At 45.7% G+C, this 19,445-nt stretch overlaps 2 protein-coding genes across 8 annotated transcripts in view; one reads left to right on the top strand and one right to left on the bottom strand.

Annotated features, from left to right (window-relative positions):
* Positions 1-11,035, bottom strand: part of LOC115092470 (adhesion G protein-coupled receptor B1-like) — a 34,594-nt gene extending 23,559 nt beyond the window's left edge. The window contains exons 1-2 of the mRNA XM_029603310.1: positions 10,783-11,035; positions 10,187-10,479 (exon numbers count right to left, since the gene is read on the bottom strand). Of these exons, the coding sequence (XP_029459170.1) occupies positions 10,187-10,479; positions 10,783-11,035 (546 nt within the window). The remainder of the gene's footprint in view (positions 1-10,186; positions 10,480-10,782) is intronic.
* Positions 1-19,445, top strand: part of CLDN10 (claudin 10) — a 259,036-nt gene that overhangs the window by 75,231 nt on the left and 164,360 nt on the right. For 4 of the 7 annotated variants that reach the window (XM_029604734.1, XM_029604728.1, XM_029604733.1 and 1 more), the window contains exon 2: positions 15,663-15,827. In XM_029604734.1, coding sequence (XP_029460594.1) covers positions 15,668-15,827 — 160 coding nt within the window. In that variant the 5' untranslated portion in view covers positions 15,663-15,667. Of the gene's footprint in view, positions 1-15,288; positions 15,354-15,481; positions 15,828-19,445 lie in introns of those variants that run through there. The other 3 variants (XM_029604732.1, XM_029604729.1, XM_029604727.1) reach the window with 2 other exon arrangements.

The following is a 19,445-nucleotide window of genomic DNA, read 5'->3' as shown; positions in this document are numbered from 1 at the left end:
ATTCCAAAGATTTGCCTGGATAAAGCCAGGTTGAAAATTTCACCCCTTTTATTGACTCAATCTGTGCATGTAAAATTAATTAAATAGATAGCTACCTGTAGCAATTCAGCCAGGTAAGAAAGGGTGAAGTCAAAGCATCCTGGGGCAAGCTTTTCAAATTTAGCCAAATAGAATGTTTTTCAGCACTAACCGGATAGATTTGCCCAGACAAATCTAGGCACTGCAAGAGCAATCCTAAATCAATCCAGCCAATCCACCTCACTCACAATTGTAATAAAAATGAGCACTGCCTAGCACCTAATTCCTCCTTCATGATCTGCTTCTTATGGTCTCACCAATGTTTTTTAAAAACTGCTAGGTGACTGTTCCCCTGTCCAATATTTAAAAAAAGAATGAGATTCCTGAACCCCTGCTACCTGTGGATATTAAAAAAAAAAAGTGCCCAGTGCTGGATTCCCTGAAACCCCAGGCCACGCCAGGAGGTGGTACAGGCTTACCATCCTCCTAGCTTGGCATTTGTTACTGATGTTGCTGTCAGAACAATGCTAGACACTGCTGGAAGGTTTTAAGCCTGTGTCCCTACAGTATCTAGTGTTGTTCCATCAGCAGTACTGTTCACCAAGCCAGGAGGACGGTAAGCCCAAACTTCCTTATGGCTTGGACTCTGGAGCTAAAGGGTGTTTTGGATAGGTTATGTAGGGTGGAGATGGGAAGCCAGGAGGGAAACCAGAAGCGCTTGTATTTTTTTTAAAATATCGGACTGGTAGGCTTGGGAGAGGGGACAATTGCAGGATACTTTTTTAAAACAAGTTTAGCCTGGGAACCCAGCCCCATTAAATCTAACCAATTTTTGACCAACTGGATATAGATGAGTTTTCAGGTCAGATGGTTAGAGTAAGCTGAAAATTCTCCTAAAGATACCAGCTAAAATTAGCTTAATATCTTGTCTGCTCAGCGGCTGCCTGAAAATGGACCTCTATGCTATTAGCTTTTTACATTATGCATGGAATTCATTATTCAATTTTGGACAGGTCACGCTGTTGTCAATCAGCAACATCTGAAACAGGGCAGAGGGAATACATGGAACATGCTCATTGCATAATGTCAATGTGAACTAAGAATGAGAAGTTCATGCTTCAGACACGCTCAACCTCATTTAAATATGATCTGAAACACTTATACAATCCTACCCCATAGAAATCAATCAAGAAATAAACAGCAGCAAGATTTATTAGACTTCTTATTAGTGTTCAAGACTTCTCAGTAGAGTTCAAAAAAGAAAACTAACAATGCCTCAGGAAGGTCCAAAGCATGAGCACCTGCACTTTTAGTTACACAGGCCCCGATGTAATAAGGTGCTCTTGGTTGTGCACTGCTTTACTCCTGATGTAACAAGGAGTTTAGTACACAAAAAATGTTTGCTTAAACATTTAAAACTAATCGAAGAAAGTTCTTTTTTACTCAACGCACAATTAAACTCTGGAATTTGTTGCCAGAGGATGTGGTTAGTGCAGTTAGTATAGCTGTGTTTAAAAAAGGATTGGATAAGTTCTTGGAGGAGAAGTCCATTACCTGCTTTTAATTAAGTTGACTTAGAAAATAGCCACTGCTATTACTAGCAACGGTAACATGGAATAGACTTAGTTTTTGGGTACTTGCCAGGTTCTTATGGCCTGGATTGGCCACTGTTGGAAACAGGATGCTGGGCTTGATGGACCCTTGGTCTGACCCAGTATGGCATGTTCTTATGTTCTTATAAGTAAACATATACACACATATTAGCACTCCTCCATGCAAACTCCAAGTTTATTAAAGCATTAGCTATGATTCTTCAATGCAGAGAGGGGTATAGGTTTAACTCACATTTTCTAAATGCTGAACATTTAAGACCTGGTCAGAGGTGGACTAAAGTTTTTGGGGTTAGTGTTAATCTTTGGGGCTGAACTCAGTGGTCATAATGTCAGGGTTCTGTACTCGGGATTCATATGCATAAAATACAATTTGTGTACAAAGCAAGTTTTCTACACAAAAACATGGTTTGTGCATATTAAGGTGAATTTTCAAAAGTTGTATGCATAAAAATTAGCTGTTCTACATGTAAAATGTTGCACTCAGGGGTGGACCCTTGTCCTGGGGCAGAGGTGGGACGCCTCCTGAAAGGGAACAGGAGGTAACTGCCCCCAGGGGACGGAGCACTGGAGGAAACAGAGGCTAGGAAGAGCTTCACCACTGGAAGCCTGAGGTCCCCCTGGGAGGAGCCCGTAGGGACCCGGGCCGCTTGCACTTAGGTGGGCCTCGCAGGGTCTCCTAAGAGAGTGAAAGTCAGGTGTGCCCAAGGAGACAGGGAGAGCGCGATAGGGTTCAAAGGTGGTTGTTGGTTGGAACAGGGAGAACCAGAACAGAGTTGGAGATGACAAGGCGAGGAACAGAGCCAGAATCTGGAGACGAGGTCAGGCAGGCAAAGGTCAATGTCCAGAGGTCAGTCCGAGGAGTGGTCAGCAAAGCAGAGGTCAGGTACCTGAGGTCAGATGAGGTCAAAGGCAGGCTGAGGTCTTGAGGCAAGTCGTAGGCAGGCAGGCAGATCAGGAACAGGCTGAGGTCAGTACCAGTAAGACAGTCTGAGGGTACTATCTGGAGAGACAGACAGACAAACACAGGAACAAGCAGGTCACAGGATGCAGGAATGAGTCAGGAACAGAACTGGAACAGAAGGATCCTGGAATGAGACTAGGAACAAGCAGGAACAAGTACAAGCACAGAGGCAATCTCAGAACAAACTGCCCCGATTGCCAAGGCAAGGAAGCAGAGACAGGAACTTCCTTATATCGGGGAATCAATCAGGGCGCACCGCGGAGCTAGGACCCACCCTTGGCCCTACATGAGTCTGGGGCAGTCCGCGCTCGCGCACATATGGGTGTGGCCAACATGGCTGAGGACGCCGAACCTCGGCGTAAGGCTCTGCGAGCAGTGGAAGGCCCGGTGAGTGCTGCCACGGGACGCTGGGGCCTGGCAGGACTGGCAACTACCGTGAGGGAGGTCGTCCCGGGACCCATTGTGGAACCATGAAGGTGAACAGACCCACACGTGGGAAGGCTGCGGGTGGGGAGCATAACATAAAATAGCATATATGCGCATATATGCCATTTTAGAAACTTCAACTTACATATGTTAATCAGGGTCCATGAGTAAATTTGCACATGTAAAAAAGGGGCTAGTCAAAGGTGTTATGGGTGGAGCCAATATTTACACACGTAAATTGCTATTTTATAAACAATTTATACATGTAAGTTTGGCAGCTTACACATGTATATTTACGTCTGCTCACTATCTAGAGTAAATGATCAAAAAAGTGAAATACTGAATGAGGGGAACTGGGTTGTTACGTTCTGTGTGTCTTTATTTATTTTATTTATTTAACATTTTTCTATACCGAACTTCATGACAAGCTTCATATCAGGCCGGTTTACATCAAACTTAGGGGTTAACTTAACAAAACCATATAACAAGAAGGCCGAGGTGCAGATACAAATAACAAGGATATTAAACTTGGGGGCTAGAGTAGCCAGGAAATAAAGGACAGAAACAAAAACTGGAGAAAGAACACGAATGAATGAACAATGGTTGGGTCTGACATTAAGTCTATTGGGCTATATGAAAGAAAACTGTTGCACTGTTAGGCTTCAGGGAAGGCTTGGACGAAAAGCCAAGTCTTGACGTTCTGTGTGTCTTGAACTAATAGTGGGCCCTTGGGTCATGGCGAGTGAAGACTCCGCCCACAGTCAATGGTGATCCGAGGAGCGGATCAATAGAGTCAGACCAGAGAGTATGACCTGCAAGCTGATCATTCCGATAGTAATCCGTAGCACGGAGTAGTCTGGTGAATACCTTCTCTAGGCATAGCATGTGCTGGCAACTGCGGTAGTGGTCCACAGCGCGGGGTAGGCCGGAAGACGGTGGAATAGTTGCACAAGACAGGAGGGATCCGGTAGTGGCCCGCAAGCGGGGTAACCCGAGAATCCATACTACGAAGGTAGAAGAGCAGGTTCTGTACTCACACCGGTACTGTGGAAGTAGATGGAAGACCAGGCACCGAAGATGCCTGGAACAGGAACAGCAAGAGTCATCTGAGAACAATTCAGGAACTCACTGGTAATGAAGTGAGGCAGGTAGTAATGGCTCTCCTAGGAGCAGATAGCCCTGAGTGCGGCAAGGCCCCCAAGGAATGGGTACCTAGGTCAACCAGAAAGGACTACGAGGTGAGGTCCCAGAATGGCGGAAATAACAGGACAGGAATCCTTGCTAACTCGTATTGCAAGACGTCAGCTGAGCTTAAGTATGGTAAACAGATGATGTCATGCGGTGGGGACGCCCCCGAAGTTCCCACCATGACGCGTTCAAGAAGGGGACAGGTGCGCATGCGTGCCTTAGGTAACCCCAGATGTAAGATGCCTGCCGGGAGTGCCCACGCCGTCCCGGGCACGCCATGAGGTTGGTGTGTGGAAGCGGAGGCCGCCATTCTCCCCAGACTCAGAGCTACATAGAGAAAGGAGGTGAGCAGCAAAGGTCGCAGCCGCCTGCAACTGATGGGCGCAACAGTACTCCCCTTCTTAGAGCCCCTCCCAGGGGATTTCGGCTTCCTAGGATGAGCAAGGTGGAAGCGATGTAGCATCTCTTTGTCCAGTATGTTGGCAGCAGGTTCCCAGCTGTTTTCTTCTGGTCCATATCCCTCCCAGGAGATGAGGTACTCCCAGTGCTTTCCTCTTTTACAGACATCCAATATATCATCCACCTTGTACGCGATGTCATCTTCAGCATCAAGGGGTTGTGGATCAGGAATCTTATGAAAAAACTCTGAGAGGATGAGTGGTTTCAGGAGTGAAACGTGGAAAGTGTTATGTATTTTCATTGAGGATGGCAACCTCAAGCTATAAGTCAAAGATCCCAAACGTCGGAGGACGGTGAAGGGTCCAATGTATCGCAGAGCGAATCGAACCAAAGGTAGCTTGAGCCGGATATATTTGGTACTGAGCCATATCTTTTTTTTTTTTTTGAAATTGTATTTATTGGTATTTTACAATAACAACAACAAATCAGAACTTGTTAAACATCAGTAGCAACATCAAGTAACTGGGAAACCAAACAAACTCCATTTGAATGGTGTATAGCCACCATTTTAAAGAGGTGAATACGCCCAACCAACGATAACGGAAGAGAAGCCCATCCCCTCAACGTGTTCGTAGTGTACTTCAACAGGGGTTGTACAGTAGATTTGTATAGATTATGCAAACGCACCGGAATGCGTATGCCCAGGTATTTGAGGGTATCAGACACCCACCGAAATGGAAACTCCCCTACCCAAGTCGTGCATATATTCCCAGTGACGTCTAGAGCCTCCGATTTGTCATGGTTGATCCGCAAGCCTGCAAAGTAACCAAATTCTTGCAGAAGTTCCAGAATCACTGGTAATGATCGCTGAGGCTGCGTTACAAACATTAAAAGATCTTCGGCAAAAGCAGCTATTTTAAATATTTGGTGGGGGCCACCAAAGCCCTTCACCTGTCTACATGCATCTATTTTTTGCAGTAAAGGATCAACTGAGCCATATCTTATCTCCTGGCTTAAACTGGGGAGCTGCTTGATGATGAGCATCATAGAATCTTTTTGCCCAGTCTTCTGTAGAAGCTCCTTGGTCTGAGTCCAGAGTTGGTGAATCTCGTCAGCAGTAGCTTGGGCAGCCGGTGACGTACCAGTCAATGGTATGGGAAGTGATGGAAGTGGCTGACGGCCTACCTCATTCGCTGCCAGCCATGATCGCACCCGGGGCCCGATGCCACCATCGATGCGCCCCCTGGCCAATCGGAGGCCCGGCGCACTGACGACATCACTCCAACGCGACCGAAGACCCTCAAAACCAGGCCCCAGCCTGCTATTCTTCCCTTCTCCTCAACGCGGACATCAGAGGCGGCTTGAGCGACCAGCACCACCCATTGGGGTAAGAGCCCCTCCCCATCAATGGCCTACCTCGTTCGCTGCCAGCCACAATCACACCCGAGGCCCGATGCCACCATCGACGCACCCCCTGGGCAATCAGAGGCCCAGCGCACCGACGACATCAATCCAACGTGACCAAAGGCCTATATAGCCAAGGCCCTTCCTCTCAGCGCCGCACGCCAAGCGTCATGCACCAAAGGAGTACGACCAAAGGCGCCTGCCCCTTGGTGCGCCCCTTTGGGCCGCCCCTTGATGCTGCCAAAACACCTCCAACTTACAGTACCAAGAGATTCAGCCTTTAGTGTGCCCCGCCTGCCAACACCGAACTCTGAAGAACAAAGGACAATAAGTATCACCCCAGCCTCACCTCCTGGGTCACCACAGCACCAACTTCTTACCTTCATCACTCCGACTAAAATACTACTACATAACTGCCTACCCACCCGACCATTATCCCTCAGCACTTTTAGCCTCGGATCTTACCCACTTCTCCCGCACCCTCCCCGACGACAACATCCCAAAGCTCTTTAGGGGCCCACACCGACCTTTGGCACCAAGCCAACACCCTCTTTGGTACACCTCCCCCCAAAACCCCTGTCCACCCCTAACCCTCCCCCCCCTCCTCAACAGGTAACACCAAAAGATCTCTATGCTCACCTTCTCCAACAACTCCACCATGACAATACTACATCCCATTCCCAAACTTACTTACCCTTACAAACCCAACAAAACCCACACACATCACATTCCCCACGCCAGACACCTCACCAATATCCCCATCAATCCCAACTTCCACTGGTCCATCCTCTCTGTCCTCACACTATTCCTAATCAGTGCCCAATCCATCACCAAAAAAATCCCCATCCTCCATGACCTCCTACTAGATAGCCGATCCGACATTATATGCATCACTGAATCCTGGCTCAAAAACACCGACACTGTCCTACTAAACCAACTCCCCAAAGCCATCTACAACATTTTTTTCATACCCAGACCAAAAAAGAAAGGAGGCAGCCTACTCTTCCTAGCACAAAAAAAAACTAGAATTCTCATCTCAACCTCCCCTCCCCCTCGAGACAAGCCTTTTCAAATCCAAAAACCTCCAAATCCTGCTCCTCTATGCACCCCCAGGCCTACTCCAACACAACTTATCTCCACTAATCGAAACCATAACCACCAACATCAACATGGACACACCCACCATCATATTAGGAGACTTCAACCTCCACATTGATACAAAGCCCCTATCCACTGCCTGCGAACTCCTCCTCACCACCATGTCTGCAATTGGATTCAATCAAATAATCAACACCCTCACCCAAAAATCTGGACACACCCTGGATCTAATCTTCAGCAACAACAAAATCTCCAACTACCAACTGCCCACAGCCACCGCAATACCCTGGTCCGATCACAAACTCATACAAACCAAGATACAACTACAACCCCCCCCCCCCCCCCCCACGAAGCAAGACACTTCCATCTAAGTCATCGACTTCATCAAACCCTGCTCCAGTGACGACCTTGTTGAACTTCTACCCGAAGCCTTACAGACTCTTAATAAGAACGACGCCAACTCCGCCACTAACTCATGGATCACCATCAATGCCAAAATAGCCAAAACGAAATGCCCCACCTTGAGAAAAGAAATCAAAACAACGGCCAAACACAAGACTCCCTGGTACACCCCCAAATTAAAAAACACAAAACGAACATTGAAACAAGCAGAGAAGAAATGGAGAAGAACGCCAACTCCAGAACTGAAAGACAGATAGAGAATAAATACTTCACAGTAGGGATGTGAATCGTTTTTGAACGATTAAAATTATTGTCCGATAATTTTAAAATCGTTCTAAACTGTTAGAGTACACGATACAATACAAATGCCCACGATTTATCGTCAGGAGCATTTATATTGTATCGTTAAATAGGGCACGGGAATTATTTGGGGGAGGGTGGGAAAACCGGCACACCAACACAACCTCTAAACCCACCCCGACCTTTTAAAACAAATTCCTTACACTCCCCCACCCTCCCGATCCCCCCCAAAATGTTACCTGGTGGTCCAGTGGGGGGGGGGGGTCCCCGGCGCGATCTCCCGCTCTCGGGCCACGGGCGCCATTTTGGCTACCACTGATAAAAAGGTGCCGATGGCCCGAAAAAAAAACCCACCCGACCCTTTTCAAATTACCCCTTTGCTTCTCCCACCCTCCCGACCCCCCCAAAAACCTTTTAGATGTACCTGGTGGTCTAGCGGGGGGGTCCAGGAGCCATTCCTTCAATCGTGCCGGTGCTGGAGGTTTCAAAATGGCGCCGATCACCTTTGCCCTTAACTTATCACAGGGAGCGACCGTGATAAGCAGTTGATGGTGCATCCAAGGTTCATCAGGAGTGGGCAATGGTTGAAGCAGTGTTGCGTTCGTGCCTGCTCTTCGCCCCCACTCCACCCTCTCTACCTGTGTGGTGACACTCTCCAGGCCTGAAGGATAGCTGCTGCCATGGCGTCTCCCTTCTGCATCACTCCGGAATCCCTGGGCTTGCCTGATGCTGCAGATCCGCCATGTTCCTGATGATGTAAGAGCGCACGCGCACTCCAGAGTTTGTACTAGCAAGGACGCGAACCTCGGGGGCATTCCCCCGTAGTGACGTCATCCGCTTCCAGCTTACAAGGTCTTTGGTTGCAACTACGAATCGAGTTAGCAAGGACTCGAATCTTACTTCCCTTGGATACGATTCATCCAAGCTACTCTGCTTTTGTGGATTGAAAGGCTTAGGGGCGGATTTTAAAAGCCCTGCTCGCGTAAATCCGCCCGGATTTACGCGAGCAGGGCCTTGCGCGCCGGTGCGCCTATGTTCCATAGGCCTACCAGCGCGCGCAGAGCCCCGGGACTCGCGTAAGTCCCTGGGTTTTTCGAGGGGGGCGTGTCGGGGGCGTGTCGGGGGCGTGTTGGATTGGCGCGGCATTTTGGGGGCGGGATGCGGCGTTTCGGGGGCGGGCCTGGGGGCGTGGTTTCGGCCCGGGGCAGTCCGAGGGCGTGGCCGCGCCCTCCGGAACCACCCCCAGGTCGCGTCTTGGCGCGCTAGCGGCCCGCTGGCGTGCGGGGATTTACTTCTCCCTCCGGGAGGTGTAAATCCCCCGACAAAGGTAGGGGGGGGTGTCTAGATAGGGCCGGGGGGGTGGGTTAGATAGAGGAAGGGAGGGGAAGGTGAGGGGAGGGCGAAAGCGAGTTCCCTCCGAGGCCGCTCCGATTTCGGAGCGGCCTTGGAGGGAACGGCGGCAGGCTGCGCGGCTCGGCGCGCGCCGGCTACACGAAATCGGCAGCCTTGCGCGCGCCGATCCAGGATTTTAGCGGATACGCGCGTATCTACTAAAATCCAGCATACTTTTGTTTGCGCTTGATGCGCCAACAAAAATACGCGAAGGCGCGCTTTTTTAAAATCTACCCCTTAGTTAATACAATCTCTATTGGTTAATACAATCTCTATTGGTTTAGGGATCTGAACTAAACCAGTGTGAGTGGGGTAAAGCCATTCAGTAAATCTCTTTTCCAGCTCAGCTTCCCCTACTAAGGTTTTGAGCTGGGGTGATATTGAAGCTTTTACTTCCTCAAAGCCATATGACGGGTCCTCCCTCATTATGGACGGCAAGACTGGCACATCAGCCTGTGTAAAATAGATAGCAAACTGGTCCTCATCATCAAACAAACATGCAACTTTAATGATGCGAGACCCCTTGAAGTAAGGGGAGTAAATCTCTGTGGTTGCTAAGGGAGCCTGAGTCTGCTTTCCTGCAAACATAGTAATTGTTATATCTTTATTTAAGTACTGTATAGAATCCCATTCCTTAGTCAAAATGTTAAGTGAAGTACCAGTGTCCACCATACCCACATACAACTCTCCCCGCTCCTTACTCTGGATTCACAGGGTGAGTGGCACGCTTTGCAGGCTTTTCTGGGTTGGTGGGGAGGCGATCAGCTTTAGCTGCAGCCCCGGACACTCCTGGAGGTTTCTCAGATGCTAGAAACTATGCAGGAGGAGCCCCTCTATTTTCCCTCACAGGATACTGGGGAGCCCACCCGGTGCTTGAAGGATCTCTCTGAGGAGGGGAGGTGTATTCCTGTCTAGAATTCCCAACCCCCCTATTCTCCCTCTGATTTCTGTCCTGGGAGGAAGGTTTTCTGAAATTAAAACTCACTCTTCTGTTGGGCTTTTCAGGCTGATATCTTTGGACCTCCCTGCGTCTCTCCCTGTGTCTTTCACATCCCTGCTGTGCCTGTTTAAATGGCTTGCCTGGGATCAAAGGTCTGCCAGCCGCCTCAAAAACCTGTTGAATTATGAAAGGAAATCTCTGATTTCTCTCAACTGGTGCCAACGTGCTTAAACGGTTGCTAAGATCAAGGCGAATAGAGGTATCAGGCATAATATCTTTTAAAATCTCTGAAACTTGATCGAAATTATCAAGCATCATCAGCATGCCCAGAGAATAAGCTGTGGAGATACCATATTTCTGCAAAATTTTCTGCAAAACCTCACCTAGGTTTGTAATCAAGGGCTTTCCAAATATAGCCCGAAAAGTCCATGCATAATAACTACCCCACAAGTCACAAGCGGGGGGGGGGGGGGGGGGAAACTAAATTCTGTGGCATCAGAGTTGAAATAATATAGTGCCTAGTTCGTGCATCACATGACCCATAAAAGCTTCAAGAGCCACAATGTTCCGGTACCAGATTAACATCAGCAGGTAGTGTTCCTAATGCCCGATTATCCTATCTGCTTTATGATCGATCTCACTATGGGCTCCAAAATCCACAGGCGTTCCTGGGGAAATGGAGTGAATTCCATAATGTTCTCCGAGTATTTGGAAGCAGCGCAGGACAGCAGTGTAGAACACGTTCTTTTTCCCAGCCAGGACCTGGTCCACAGGTGGTGCATCGTAGGACAGAATAGCATTCAGGGGGGGCTTTTGTTCAGTGAACGCTAATCCACCCCTTTTTTCAGAAACCAGACTGTCCACAAATAAACACTTACTAAGCGTGTAAGACATCTGACAATCAGGGAGGGCAAAAGGAGTAAAATCTTCCTCTCCCCGTCAATTTAAACCCTGTCTCCCTTGTGCAGAAAGCACTTTCATATGACACACATCCTTGTGAAAGCATGGAGAGGAATCACTCTCAATCTGCAAATGGAGGACAAAGGATTGACCCTCCCTAATGTGGTTCGAATCAACCCACTGATGAAAAGCTGCTTCTTGTGAAGCCCTGATCATGTAAGGATCAGCCATGTCTCATAAAAATATTTTAAAAAGGTAATATCACTATACTGGAAAATAAATCCAAATTTAAATATTCTCTAGACAATACCTTAAATTTTTCTTTCTAAAGAAATCGTATATCTTGGGGGTGACATGTGAAAAAAGAATAACATGGGCTAATCACTAATAGATCCTGCTTTTTTTTTACCGTTCCTGCCAATGGGCAAGGAGTTTATTATTTAACCAGAAATATATGAGTTCTTTTCTTTAGAATTATATTAACCAATGATTGATATAGCACAGCATGTAGAGAAATAAACCAGACGGTAAATATTAAAATATCTTCCTTTATTCCAGATAAAAGAAAAATATCAAATCTTAAAACCTCTAAATGATTCTATGAAACATTTCCATGTTTAAATCTTAATCTAGTCAAGCAGTAAATAATTATCAAAGTAACTACTGTTACTAAGGTGACAGAGAAAATAGAGATTAAATATACATCCACAAGTGACATCCTCTTATAACATCAATGCATTTCATATACCAATTAGAAACAATAGCATTTAGTTTAAAAAAGGGTTTCCATATGCTAGAGATAAAATTTATGCTCACCAGATTACTGAAGCTTTATAAGTCCCGTGTATCTGTCTCTCTCAATGTACACGAGGCAACCAGTTCTCTTTCTTTGTTTGTAGCCGTTTATATAGCATAAAATACATGATATGGCTAGTCTATTTCATTTCTCTCAATAGTTCACTAATCCCCCCCCCCCCCTTTCCAAGGAGAGGGGACTGATGTTTACAGTTTCAAATTAGTTCATTAAAATTGTTTTTTCCTGCTTTAGCGATGATATGATGCTAGGGAGGATTCTCTTAGCTAATTAAAAATGTTGCCTGAGTTTTCTTTCACTTTCTCTAGCCAGTGTTAGGCAGTGCAAGGCAGAGAAATCTCCTGTTTTTTTCAACTCAGCAAAGATAAGAAACTACGAATTCCAGTCTTTCTGAGGACCCCAGGTGTCCTTAATTAAAATGTAAGGGGCCTCTCTCAACTAGACATAGAGATAAAGATTCAGCTTTCTGAGCGTTCCTAAGAAACCAGATAGCTAATCAACAATTTGACTAGTCAAACCCCCCCCCCCCCCCCTTTTTTTTTCCCTTGAAGTGGGCCTCTTTACAACCAGACATAGAGATAACAGAATTCTGTATTTCCTCTGCAGGCTTTCAAGGTCTTGGGGGAGGGTTGGAAGATATTCAAGAGAGGCCCTTGTCTAGTACTGGATTTTGAAAAAAAAAAAGAAAAGCATATGAGAATCAATGCTTATGTTTCTATTATGGTCTATTGATTACTGACTACACTGAATATAGGTAATTACCAATAAACACAATTTAATAACACATTTTCTGACAGCACTCCCGATCCTGAGGAGAAGTGTGCCCTTGGACCTCAGCAAACCAGGAGAGGAGCTCCAAGAGTGCCAAGGCAGGTGAGATAGATCCTCCTCTGGGTGGAGACCGAGAGCCCAGGCCCCCACTGAACTGCACAGCCTCAAGGAGGCCAACCACGCGAGGTTGGTCTCTGAGTAGTCCTCTGACCACTCCAAGCCCTTTCAGACCTGCCGCTGGGTAACGGCAGAGCTGGCAGGCCAGACAAGAGGCAAGGGCAGACGAAGACTCTGGAACTGAGGAAGACGAGGACACTGGAACTGAGGAAGATGAAGACTCAGGCACAGGAAGCTAGACAAGTAAAACTCAGGATGGCGTGGAATCCGGATAGCATACTAAATCACACAGCCGGAGAGGAGGCTTCAGTGGCCAGAACGGTCCTCAGGCTATCCACTGAGCACAATCTGCCGGAGGTTAGGCAAAGCCATTGTCCAGGACATCGGAGGCCTCAAGACCAGACGTCTAGAGGTAGGCTAAAATCAGACAAGTAAAAGTCTGGAACTTCCAGGGGAGCACAGGACCTCCCGCCGCTCATGGACACTCAGTGAGGAGCACCGTATAAGCGCAGGATGGACGATGGCCCCACAGGGAATCCAGGAACAGGAAGATGAACATCGGACATCAGAGATGAAGGACGTCAGGACAGATGACTGAAGGTATCAAGGTATCCGACCAGAACCCATAGCAGCAACGTCTTGGACTGAGCTTCGGGAACCCAGCATGATTGACATAGCTGATAGGTCATTTGACGGAAGATGAAACCTCCGACTCGGCGTGGAAGACGCGATGGAAGGTCATCCTGAAGTTGGACTGAGGACGGTCCACTAGGAGGTAATCTGGAACCAGGAACCTAAACATAGGTGGGGGATGAGGAGACTCCTCGGTGAAGACTGATGGAATTGTCCCGCCAAGCGCCCTACACACCCCAGCCAGGGTGGTTGCAGATCACTGGATCACTGCGTGCCCTTCACAGCCCAGCCGGACTGGTCGCGGTCCACGCAGGGAAGGGACAAGCGGAGCCTCAAAGACATCTGGACAATGGAGACATCAGGAATGTGGACAACGAATACATATGGACAACGGGAACATCAGGAACCTGGATGACGAAGACAACTGTAACATCAGGAACATGAAGGATGTTAGCAGAGACCAGGAACAACAACGACAAGGGATCCCACGAAGAACAAGGAAGCCAGGCAGGAGCAGGAAGCAGAGAAGTCCTAGGGAGGACTAGCCCCTTGCGAAAGCAAAGCTGGAATGCAAGCAGAGCCCTTATATAGAGCTGAAGAGGAGGTTCCAGTTATGAGGTCATCAGGTGGGGCCAGGGAGACCACTCCCTTGCTGGCCCTTTAAATGACTGAAGGAGGCGTGGCCCCGCACCTAAGGAACAGGAAACAGGAAGTGCAGGACCCTGGACAGCTGCCGCTGAGCAGGAGGAGGAACGGGCCACAGGATAGGCCCCGATGTGGGAGGTGGTGTCCGAGCCATGAAGAGGCAGCTGGGAGTGGCTCCTGCCGTGAAAGGGAGATGACGTCAGCGGCGGCTCCAGCCACATTAAAGCACGGCGGCAGGGCTCGCTGTGCAGAAAAAGGACACTGGTGGCCTCTGGACCGTATGGGAGCGGCGAACATCGGCAGCAAGATGGCGGCCTCCGGACCGCGGAGGTAAGCGCCTGCTTGTGGCTAGGCCCGTGAGCCATAGCGCAACAAAAAGGAGGCGATTTCTTGCTTTGAAAAGTTAAATGTTGGCTATTGGAGCTACTTTTTTCCTGAAATTTCCGTGCTTATGCCAAATTACTTTTCAGGCAAAGAAATTTTCTGACCCATTACACTTGGTAACATTCTTGAAAGATAAAATCAAGTGTTAATGAGAATAAGGCCAGTGATAATTAATTAGATTCCTCACTCTTATATGTTATATTTGATAATGCTATACATATTGTATGTATATCGCAAATATTTCTTAGCTCCCTCTAGGTTATTTTGATAAGTACACATATTCATACGCTTATTATTATTGTTTATATGTATAAACATTTAAAATGCAATAAAGAAAAAATTATAAAAAAAAAATGTCTTGGGCCCTGAAAGAAATGCTTTTCTCCATCAGAGAATCCACACCAAAGTTTTTAGGACTGAGCTGGGAGTGAGCCCTGGTATTGAACGTGCCCCCTACTTAGAGGTGTACGAGGAAGGGGGCTATACAGCTATCTGTGTCTAAGTACAAGTATTTTTTTTTTGTGATCATCAAGTACAGGTATGGAATTTTATTTGAGAAAAAAAGGACTTTATGTATATTGTTCCCCCACCAGAAAATTATTTTCCTCTTCTTCTGTTTCCCTCTTCCCCATTAATAAGAACTCTCTGTTCCCATCTCATATTTAAGAATGAACCAGGCTTATAAATTATCTATTCTATATTGATCTAGCAAAATAATGTGTTTCTTTAGAAGTCCTTTGTTAATCTAGGTTAAATAGTACAAAAAACCTTGGACTCTGCACATTTTCCTAGCTACAAGGTTCATTTATTTTATGCCTAACTTTAAAATTAAATGTTAACTAGAATTTTATTTGTAAGCACATTTAAAAAAAATAATTGCGTGTTCAGATATTAGTGAATCCTTGCTTCATGGGATAATCAGATAACTAAAGGGGGCATCTTATTTTGGTAGGGCTTGTCTACAGTTGCTTTTAAATCTTTCTTATTAGATTTTACTTAGAATTCCTAAAGATCCCTAGTCAGCATATCCTATCTCGCTCAAGCATGACAACTGTCTTACATCTACATTAACTGTCTTCAGCACTTTTGAAGTGTAATTGGATGTGTTGTGCTCTATGCGTGCATAGACCACCAGTGCGCTCTTCAACTGCCAATTCCCAGCTACTGTGCAGGACTTCTCATTCAATAGTCTTTGAAAATCAAAAAACATGTTTGGGATACAGATTTTAGCATTTGTGTTTTGCATTGCTGGTGTAGGAGCTATGATTGGTGCCATAACCTCTAATGAGTGGCAAGTCACTACCAGAGCATCATCAGTGATCACGGCTACATGGATATTCCAGGGTCTTTGGATGAACTGTGGCGGGACGGCTCTGGGTTCCTTTCATTGCAGGCCTCATCTGACTCTCTTCAAGGTAGAAGGTAAGTGATACTAATCTTTATTGACTTGAAACAGTGTGCCTTGTAGTAGCAAGTATATGAAAAACAAAACAGGGATACAGCTCTAGCAGAACTCACCTGTAAACACCAGCATCATCTTTCTTAATTCTTCTCAACTGAGTAGACAGGTTGAGCAGAGTTTTATTTTACTATCTTTGTTAGTGGATATTTCACCTAAATATTAAGTCAGTACAGATACAATTACAGAAACCTCTCTACTTGGTCAAACTCTCAAGAAAATTCTTATTTTAGTAAATGACACAAATATTGAAGGCGGTTATCCTCCCCAGCAAAATGTATGCTGTACTAGATACACTTAATATCCGAGTCATGAGCTAAAAACAATCAAATGGCCAAGAAGGGACTAAGATTGAGAAGCTATATAAAATGGGAGTTAATACCCTGACGCCTAACACCATTGGGAAATGAGAACACAAAACTGTTAGAGCCTGACCAATCAGGGAATATATTAAATCTCCTTTTTAGAAACATTGCTGTGAGTGAAATGTGAGCATTAGTCAGTAGCAGAGATTTTATGATAAAGAAATTGTAATAGAATCTCATTATCTATAATAGGCAGTGGGTGTGTTTGGCTGATGCTGGTCAGTTCTGTGCTGCTGTGTGTAAATGTGTGGGTGGGCGTCATGTAGTGCACAGTGCTGTGGGTTCTCTGCCGGTGGCACAAAGCATCATTGATGGCGAGTAACCCAGATTCAATGAGCAGAGAAGATGCATATGCTTGAGGAGATGAATTGCGCCTGTGGCAGGGAAGCCAATCCCCGGAAGCAGACGTGGTACCGTGTGAACAGCAGTTGTGCCACTGCCAGGGAGGCCAGGCCCTTCCAGCAAAGAAGAACGCGGCATTGGAAGAGCCGAGTCACACTTTTGCTGGGGCAGCCTAGCCCTGCCAGTGAACAGAGAAGTGCAGCGGCTGACTAGAAGGTCGGGCTGGGGAGGAAGAAAGAAGGGGAGCTTGATTACAATAGTGGCAGAAAGAATGGAAGGGAGGGCATGTAGAAGCCTGGAGATTGCAAAGAGGAGAAAGTGGGCCTCCCATAGAACCCCTGAACTCACTCACTCACATAGTTCCCATCCTCTCATTTACCAAACAATTCACACACACACACAGCTCCACCCACTCTCACCCTCTCACCCCACCCATCACATTTGCCAATGCAGCCTCACCAGTCACAAAGGCCCAACTAGAGATATTTTAGGGTTTGGGGGTAAATAACCATAGGGGAGGGGGCAGGAGGAGAGTGAACAGGAGACCGAGTTCACACCCCAGCATCCAGGATTCATAACATTTTGTCACGGGCTTTCTTATTAATTGATAGTAAAAGAATCTTTTTTGCAAATTATATATACATTGCAAGTGGTAAAAAATAGTGAGACCATTGATCAATAGAGTTCATTGTCTCATAGTTACTTAAAATCATAAAAATCCTAAGGAAATTATAAGTATCCTGGGACTTCTAAGTATTGTACTTGATACAATTACTTTATTACCAACTTGGATAACATGTTGACAAGCAGAATATTAAGAATAATAACAACAAAAATAACTTATTGAAGATTGAAACAGATGTAGATATTACTGTTACTGTTTCCACTCTGATTAAAAAGCTGCTTTATTTAAAATTATTTATAGCCCACCAATCCAGTAGTTCTTGGCGGGTGACAACATTAAAATATACATATAAAAAAAATACAATAGTAAAAATGATAATACCACAATAAATAAATCACATAAACCACAAACAGCAGCAGATATAAAGTAAGCATTCCAACATAGTCTTTAATCAGAGAAAGCAGAAGCAAATGAAACTGCTTTCATATTTTTATGAAACATAAAATAGGTTTCTTTGTCCCTTAAATACCAGGCAAGTGCATTCCAGAGAATCAGAGTGGCTATTGAAAAAAGCTATCACTTGAGTTTCAACTATACAAAACAGTTTAATAGAAGGAACTACCAGTTAACTGTGCCTTTGCTGAGAATAGCGATCATGGGGGGGTCATTTATCAAATCGCGTTAGGGCGTTATCACACGTGATAAATAATGCATCACGAGATGTGTATGCAAATTTTTTAATTTTTTCCAACTGGGCGGAGTAAATTAAAATCAGGAGTGCTTAGCGTTGCATGCAATATTACTGCTGAAAGGGGATTTGTGATATTTATCGCAAATCCCGTTTTGGGGAGGGAGGAAGGAAGGGAGGGGAGGGGAGAGGAGAGGAGAGAGAGAGAGCACCTTTAGGGAGGCACATATATTAGTCAACTATGTATATCACTGTAAGAAGGGCCACTAGCACTTGAGGTGAGCTTTGTGGAGTGGGATGGATTCTGAGGGTACGTTTTTCATGCAGTCATATGTATGAACAGAACAGTAACCATCAGTGAAGATTTTTTGTGATTTGGAGTGATGAAAGGTATAAAAAGATGAGAATTGTACAATGTACTCTCAGCCTAGCTTGATGCACTCTCTATCTAGCTGTTATCAATCTAAGTTGAGAGTACAATGTGCAAATGTTATCTTTGTGTAGCTCTCATCACTCCAAATCACATAAAATCTACCCTGATGGTAACTGTTCTGTTCGTAAGTATGACTGCGCATGTAAAACTACACCTCAGAACTCATTGCACCCCCAAACCTCACCCCAAGTTGCTAGTGGCCCCTCTTACAGCGGTATAAATAGTTTACTTATATGAGGGCCTTATAAAGAGTCTCTCTCTTGGAAAAATTACCCTAACCATGCCCCTTTTTTATCGTGAGTGTTATTCTTGCAAAATTTATAGCAAAATGATAAATCTAGGCCATGCTGGCATGTAAAATCAAAGAACAGACCATAATATTCTGGTGCTAAATTAAAAAGTACTTTAAAAGTTATTTTAAGACTTGAACTGAATTCTGTGTGCTACTGATACCCAATGTAACTCCAATAAAGCTGGAGAGATGTGATCATGATGTGCAAATCCAGCTATAAGCCTTGCAGTGGCATACTGTGCCAGCTGCAAAACTAAAAACAATGTGCATGGTAGACCTAACTACAACACAGTGCAATAATCTAGTTGAGATAAAGCTAGATAAATTCAAAATTGAGAAAAATGATTTAACACGGTGTAATGCTCTTAATTTATAGAAAATTGATCTCACCATTCCTTTTACCCAAGGTTTGAGTATTAAATGTGAGTATAAAATAAAGGCAAGTTTGGAGCCAAGCTAAGATGGCAATCTAACATTTGGCTTGTGCGGTCTATCACTTTAGCTGTCTTTTTCCTCTGTTATGCCACATTCTTCACGGAAGTAACGGGTCAGAGAGAAGGCAATAGAATCAACTCCACCCTGGTCCCAATCCATCTGGATGCACATGTCATCCGAGGGTCGAAACCACCAGAGTTTGAGTCACTGGGAGGGAGTGAGAGAGAGACACTCGCCCTCTCTCTCCTGACTAGTCCACTCTTTCACCTGACGTTCGGATTCTACCTGCAATGATGAGAGCTTCAACCCCGGATGGGACAGAAGTGCAGGCAGGTGCTCAATGGCTTTATTCCTCGCTTCCGGCAAAAAGACTAGCCTTAGCCCCCGAGGAACAAGCTCCT

Source organism: Rhinatrema bivittatum, chromosome 5 (assembly GCF_901001135.1).
Source record: "Rhinatrema bivittatum chromosome 5, aRhiBiv1.1, whole genome shotgun sequence".
Taxonomy (NCBI): domain Eukaryota; kingdom Metazoa; phylum Chordata; class Amphibia; order Gymnophiona; family Rhinatrematidae; genus Rhinatrema; species Rhinatrema bivittatum.
The sequence above is the reverse complement of the archived record's forward strand: the minus strand, read 5'-3'. Positions and strand labels throughout refer to the sequence as shown.